The sequence below is a fragment of the Borostomias antarcticus genome (assembly GCF_949987555.1).
Source record: "Borostomias antarcticus genome assembly, chromosome: 5".
Lineage (NCBI taxonomy): Eukaryota > Metazoa > Chordata > Actinopteri > Stomiiformes > Stomiidae > Borostomias > Borostomias antarcticus.
The window spans coordinates 2,609,693-2,616,637 of NC_140238.1; the positions used below are offsets into that span (position 1 = coordinate 2,609,693).

Sequence of the window (6,945 nt, forward strand, 5' to 3'; positions counted from 1 at the left end):
GTACAGGTAAGAGGTCATGGGAGAGTGGAGCGGAGAATAGCTATCATCAACGCCAAGGGTTCTTAGTACATCTTCCATTTTCAACACGCTAATCTTAAGCATCAGTGCACAGAATGAGGCACGCCGGGATGTGAAACTATACTACATCTATTCTCCCAAGTACACGATACGCTTTTGTGCTGAGTGTTGACATGTGGTATTTTCATTTTCAGTGAGAGGCCGGAGTGTAGGTTATCAACGGTATGTTCTCCAAGAGACTCGATGTACCAGTCGGTGTTTGTAATCGCAGAGGAGAAACACGAGTGCGTCATAGCAACCGAGGTGAGCCTTTCATTTTCGCATTTTCTCCTGAACATGCTCCTGCAGCTCCAAACGCCACATCAACGCCGCGCACATCAATCAGAAACGCAAAGGATCATTTATCAGTTTGGTCTTCCAAATGTACAGCTCTAATGATCATGCTAATACTCTCATTCTTCGTCTCTTTTAGGTATAGTACATGGAAGGTATCAGTCATTCTGAAAAGAGGATATCTTCTGGACTGTTTACAGATGTGGAAAGACTGGGATTTATTTAACTGCAATTTGCTGCTCTTGAAAACTTGATAACTGGACAGAGCCAGAGTGCTCTATGAATGCAATAGGACTCCAACTACCAACCTTTGTTAGAATGTAAGGACTAAACAGACTTTGAGGAATAATACACATCTGACTTTTGGACGTTTCGCCTTAAGTGTGTACGGTTAGATACGGGCCCTTGACAGACTTAGTCCAAGTGCATCTTGGGAAAACAGGCCTATGTGCGTCACCAGCCGGCTCATCAGCAGAACGAGAGGACCATGTCTGAAGATGCTCCGCATAACTGTGATAATCAGCACTGGCTGGTCACTGGTCACAATCAACCTACTGCCAACAAGCCTGCGGAAGAAGCGATCTACTCCCATTTCTCTACCCTTAGAACTATGCAAGTGTAGAGAAAATGTCGTCCCCCCAAAAAAAAAATCTACTGGAAACGGTTCATTTTTGAGAATATTTGAGACCTTTGTTTTGTAACATTTGCCATTTCTTTTTTTTATTACTTTGATAAAAGAATGTATGCAGCCCAATTCACACAGCCTTAAGTATGGGTTTAAGAGCTAAATATTCGGCCGAGCTTCTTGAATCCTTTGCACAACAACAAAAAAAGGACAAACAACAACAGATGCAATACGTGGTGCAGTGCTAGTAGCATCTACTTCTTATTATGCAACATTGCCCATAAACAAAGAAAATCAAGTGACTATTGTACCAAGGACGCCTTCAATTGAAATTACTGAACCAATAATGTTATTTTTAAGATTAGGACTCACTAGTTATTTAACATTATGAAGCACTGATCTTTCTATGTTTGATAAAATTATTTTGTATATAATGTATATTTATAAGGTTAAATGTCTGAAGTGTACAGTGTTTTTAATTTGATGCCCAAAAAATCGAATTTATTTTTTAATTGTTGTCTTTGCTATTGTCTTTTGTTTGTTTTTTTCAAACAATTAATACATATCTGGTACACTGTTGTTGGTTGGTCTCATGAAATGTTGAGTGGTTGTAAGTGGTCAAATAGAGATCTCTAAGTCTGCCTATAGATGGAACGACTCAAGAATCTTCAGTTGGACTTTGTCAGCAGGCGTGAAAGTTGCTTCATTGTCTAGATAATGTCTCAACACACGAGTATACAGTCACTCTTGACCCTAGGATAATGTATGACCTTGTAGCAGTTCTATTCATTCCATGTGTTGAGAGGCATGTGTCAATGTGATGTGAAATCAATGTGCTCGCAATCATTCAGTGGACAGTAGTGTAAGTGACAGCAATGAGAAATTGCTTAGACAAAAGATCTATATTAAAATCTGTATGTTACAATGAATCATTATTGCAGCTTTGTGCGTGCGTGTGGGGTGGGGAGGGGGGGGGGGACTCACATCTGTAGAAGATTCTAGATGCTAGTAATCTGCAGGATCTCGTTAAGCTCCAGTCATACAGTAAAAGGGTTGTAAGTAAAATGTGGGGTATCTTCCCGAAAGGAAACCCATCAGAAAAAATCCCTTCCTCCACTCCCTCTCTGCCCACTGTCCCCAAGCTTTCAAGCAATTAGTCTTGAAATATTAAGCTCCTTGGACACTGGCCCCTATGAGCAGTGTTGGAACAGGAGGGGAGGGGGATTTGTGAGAGAAAAGGCTACTTAACCAAAGCAGGCAGATGCTTTGGGTGTGACCCTACATCAGTGAGAAAATCAGCATATGCCCCCCCCCCCTAACTGAGCGTGAGTACAGCAACAGGGTCCCCAGAGAACAGACAGTGCCAAGACTCCATCTTTGAAGCCAGCACAACCCAGAACTCAGTTACACTACCAACAAAGACAATTGTTACTTTGCACTACCGCGTTGAGTAGCAAACGCATCAACCAGAGAAAGCATAGAATGTGACTTCAAATATCCATCAATTGGAAAAACATAACTTATTACCCATTCACCCATTCATCCCTTTTATTGATTAAAATAGGGACACTCAATGACCCTATGTTACTAAAAACATGTCCCTATGGTCATTTCCCCAGTCCCCCTCGCCCGCCTTGCTATCCCACACACTTAACACACTTCACAAACATCGTCCTTCTCACATAGGATTGCTCTTGACCCTTTTCTAATCCTTTTGGACACTGACCACAAAGCCAAGCATGGTCATTGTGTTACAATCAAAGCATCCTGTTTGTGGCCAAGTGACATCATTTCCCGTTTCCCCTTCTGATTAAAATGTGAAGGGCGCCATTCTTCAGCAATTCTCATGCATCTGCCTAACAAAGTGTTAACGTCTTTCGCACCAACATCCAGTTGTATCTTTTCAGGGTTAGGCCTACTACTAAATACATCCATCAAGTGACAAGTAATATTACAACACCAGGCAGATGAACACAGTACAATTAAATCAAACAATTCCAAGTGAGAAATATCAATTGCTAACAATTCAAATCTGTGGAGAGGTTATTCTGTTGGACCATGTTAGATATTCTTGCTCCAAAAGAGATTTCTCCTCATGTACAGTATTGTAATGTCATTAGTTAACACTTGAGGGCAGTAAATCATGTATGTGAGGCTATAACAGATGTTGGGGCAGAGACAGACCAAAACATGTTAACATTTGTCACAAAAAGCTGGAATCTAAAGATATTCCTCAACGATTCCAATGCAGATGATCAATTATTTGGGAATCCCTTCACAACTGAATAACATATATAATGACGGATATTTCTTTATTTTGGGGGTTTCTGAAAATATTCACAATTGGTTGATGGTGTAGTTAATGACATATGTGCGCTCGTACCGTTGTCGGGTGTTCAAACAGGTAAATAACCTTATAAGTATTAGTAACCTTATTAAGTAATTTATTGATGACCAGCGTTGGTCCAAGCTATAGACGCACCTCAAAATGCTGGCTTTGGCATGGGATGTTACAAGTTGCCTCCTTATAATCTCATTAGCAACTTAAGTCTGACTGTACAACACTCAAGGATAACGGGCTCTCCCGATTCACGCAGGGCTGAAAGTTAGCCTTTTCCTCACGTCGGGCACACACACTTCTGAGTGGGCGGATTCAGTCTGGACCACAGTTAAACACAGTTGTGTATTTTGCAGATATGCTTGTTTCTGGCCACTGCATAGAATATAACCATGACTTCACAACTCTGACCTTTGGACAGAGGGAGCCCCACTGTGTGTTCTAGCCTACGTTGCAAAATCTGACCAGAACATTCCTGTAGGAACGCGATATCGCCCGTGACATAACTCAAAGACAATTCCAATAGTCATCAAATCATTGCCATGAAAAAAATAAAAATAATGTGTGTCTTGCTTTAGAGAATACCAACTAAGTCAGTGTTAGTTGGCTACTATTGCTACTGTAAAAGTTACTGTAAATCAATCTGGACCGCTACTCTAGCATCTCTCTCTGTGGGGGTGGTGACCTGAGATTGTTTTGCCACCGAGAGGGACTCTGATTGGTCTGCTTTACGAGCAGCCAAGCCTCTTCTATGAACTCATTGGTCAAGAACGTCATGTTCTGACGCGTAAGAAATAACAGATCCACGTGTCTGTACACTCAGACACAGTATAACATGAATAGCCTACTGTTGCTAAAACTGTACATCTTGCATGTCTGCGGAGTCAACTATCCAAGGAAGAACAAAACGTCCTTAGGGCACTAGTCATTGAAAAGTATAGATGATCATGCAAGTTGATGTGTATTTATAGGGAATCATTCATTGTGCGAAATCACATGCAACGGAATGCATCAAGTGCATCAAACAACTCAAAGGAGAGTAACAAATATCGGTGAAATCGGAGGGCTGTTTCTTGACAGAAGAAAATAAACAACCCTTCAGTCTCAGAGAAGACGAGCCAGGCACAGAGCAATGAAGCCCCAGGACTTTCTAACAGAGAAAACATGCCTGTGGATATTCGGCTATGGCTCTTTAGTATGGAAACCAGACTTCAAATACAAGAGGAGCAAAGTTGGTTACATTAAAGGATATAAGAGACGCTTCTGGCATGGTGACAATTTTCATCGAGGAGACAAAGACATGGTAAGAATTTACCTTGTAATAATTAAGCCATTTGTAGGCTACAACTAAGCCAGTTTGACCTTAACACTGGACTGGAGATGCCTATTTGGAATGGTCAAGTCTTGATTTTAAAGATGTTTGATATAAAATATCTGTTTGTTTGAAATATCACATTAAGAGACAAAAAACGAGTGCAAATGTTCTATTTATTCTCCCCCTCTCTCTCTCTCTCTCTGTAGCCAGGTAGGGTGGCGACTTTGGTGGAAGATCATAATGTAAGTAGCCTATAGCAAGATTTTTTACAAGGCTTGCATTCTTGATCCTTACCAACAAGAGTGTTATTCATCAAACTGATCTCAATTCACAAAATCAACTGAACGTATAATTCATTATTTCCATAGATCTCCTCAGCTCAGTCGTCTGAATCTCACGGTGCCCCCTCTCCTCCCCACAGGCATGCACATGGGGGGTCGCTTACGAGGTCACCGACTCCCAGATCGAGGAGTCCCTTCAGTACCTGAACGTGAGGGAGGTCATGCTGGGGGGCTACGTCACCAAGATGGTGGAGTTCACTCCTCAAGAGAAGGGCCAGGAGACGCTGCGCGCCCTGGTCTACATCGCTACCTCGGACAACCCCATCTACCTGGGCCCCGCCAGCCCCGGCGAGATCGCGGCGCAGATCGCCACCTGCAGGGGCCACACGGGCCACAACATCGAGTACGTCCTCCGCCTGGCCCAGTTCATGAGGCTGTACTGTCCCGAGGTGGAGGACGACCATCTCTTCTCCATCGAGGCGGCCGCCTTGGCCCTTGTGCTCTGAGGGGGGCGTGGGAGGTCCACACACACCAGACCAACGACCCTAGCTACTGTGAATCAATGTGACGACAATACGAGTCACACCATATCATAAAAACGGATATGGTCGTTATTGCTGTTCGTTTTTTTTTCTCTCAGAAACACTCGTCTGTTGTGTGTGAATGCCTGAGAGATTGAAACGTAACATGCTGCAAGTGCAATGAACAAAAGCGTACAGTAGATTAGGGAAGGCCTAGTTTATTATTTTTTCAAGTGCCGTAAGGGAATTCTGTCCATTTCTTCTTCTGTAAAACGAGTACTAGCATGTTTTGACAATGAGCTTAAAAACTGTTGTTAAGGATGTACTATTTAGCGAAACAATCTATGTATCTATGATGTTTGGCACTAAGATGTCCAGAAGTGCCGTGGTTGCGTGATGTTGTTTGAACTCAATGTTATTGTGTTGCTCTATGCACAGTATTTGTCTTTTTGAACTGTTTTCTTTGTTGTACATTGGAAATGGAAGTATTTTTATTTTATTTTTTAAACCCAAGCATTTTAATAAATTACACTGAAACTCCATTATTTTCCGACCAGTATTTCAGACTAGTATCAGAATGGTATTTTGTATTTCTCTTAAAGGATGCCACAAATGCTTTCCCACCCAGGTGAGATGCATATCACGTGCAGTAGATTCAGGTTACTATGACTAAAGACAATCCTAGCGGCTTCCCAAGTGCCTCAGGGTTTGCAAATATCTCAAGTATATGTTTTGTGGTTAAGGTGTGTCAAAACCATATACAGTACTGAACACTTCGTCAGCTTGTGCTCTCATGCCACGTGGCTGGCTGTACTGTAGAAAGTCAATCGTGAACCATGTTGACTTTCCTATATAGGCAAAGACATTACTGAACGGGCCTGCCGGGCCCAGGGGCCCAAGAGCTCAGGGGGCCCTTTGCATTTCTTGTCACATAGTCAAAAGGCTTAGTCATTCATTCAATTACAGAGCCTCAAAGATTCTGCTGAAAAACTGAAGCAATAGCCTAAACATTCACTGTGAAGACGTCACATGAAGGAAACCATCATGATACCTGTAGTTTTTAAGTGAGTGTTTATGTACTTTAGAGGGGCTGAGTACTCCATGCAATATCGGCCCTTCATCTCTTTTGGGGAGAAATCCCCCAAACTGGTCCTCCCCACAGAGTCTCCAGGCCATGGTCAAACCCTACACCCCCTCCCGACCGCTACGCTCTGCTACCTCGGGGCGACTGGTTGCCCCGTCACTCCGAGGCCCCTGCGGTCGATCGACACGGTCACGGCTCTTCTCTGTCCTGGCCCCGCAGTGGTGGAATGAACTGCCCACTGATGTCAGGACAGCAGAGTCGCTGCCCATCTTTCGTCGCAGGCTCAAAACTAATCTCTTCAAGAAGTACTACAACAATCCTCCCACCTAAGCACTTATTATATTATATTGTATTGTATTGTGCACTGTACTTTAGATTGCTATTCTTGCGCTTTGCCTTCAGCACTAGATTATGCTCTTAGTCACTTGTT

At 42.8% G+C, this 6,945-nt stretch overlaps 2 protein-coding genes across 2 annotated transcripts in view; both read left to right on the top strand.

Moving 5' to 3' along the window:
- LOC311308815 (delta-like protein 4) overlaps positions 1 to 896 on the top strand; it is a 7,303-nt gene extending 6,407 nt beyond the window's left edge. Inside the window, exons 9-11 of the mRNA XM_084437876.1 lie at positions 1 to 6; positions 213 to 321; positions 491 to 896. The exon at positions 1 to 6 is cut by the window's left edge and continues 727 nt beyond it. Of these exons, the coding sequence (XP_084294002.1) occupies positions 1 to 6; positions 213 to 321; positions 491 to 496 (121 nt within the window). The 3' untranslated portion in view covers positions 497 to 896. The remainder of the gene's footprint in view (positions 7 to 212; positions 322 to 490) is intronic.
- A 3,275-nt stretch (positions 897 to 4,171) lies between these two features.
- LOC311308603 (glutathione-specific gamma-glutamylcyclotransferase 1-like) lies at positions 4,172 to 5,911 on the top strand. The gene is made up of 3 exons (XM_084437587.1): positions 4,172 to 4,617; positions 4,836 to 4,871; positions 5,051 to 5,911. The coding sequence occupies exons 1-3, from the start codon at positions 4,447 to 4,449 to the stop codon at positions 5,414 to 5,416; spliced, it is 573 nt and encodes a 190-aa protein (XP_084293713.1). The 5' UTR covers positions 4,172 to 4,446; the 3' UTR covers positions 5,417 to 5,911.
- The last annotated feature ends 1,034 nt before the right edge of the window (positions 5,912 to 6,945 follow it).

Coding starts and splice junctions, on each gene's coding strand:
- LOC311308603 (XM_084437587.1), top strand. CDS start 4,447: ATGAAGCCCCAGGACTTTCTAACAGAGAAAACATGCCTGTGGATATTC. Junction 4,618..4,835: donor ATCGAGGAGACAAAGACATG/GTAAGAATTTAC, acceptor CTCTCTCTGTAG/CCAGGTAGGGTGGCGACTTT. Junction 4,872..5,050: donor CTTTGGTGGAAGATCATAAT/GTAAGTAGCCTA, acceptor TCCTCCCCACAG/GCATGCACATGGGGGGTCGC.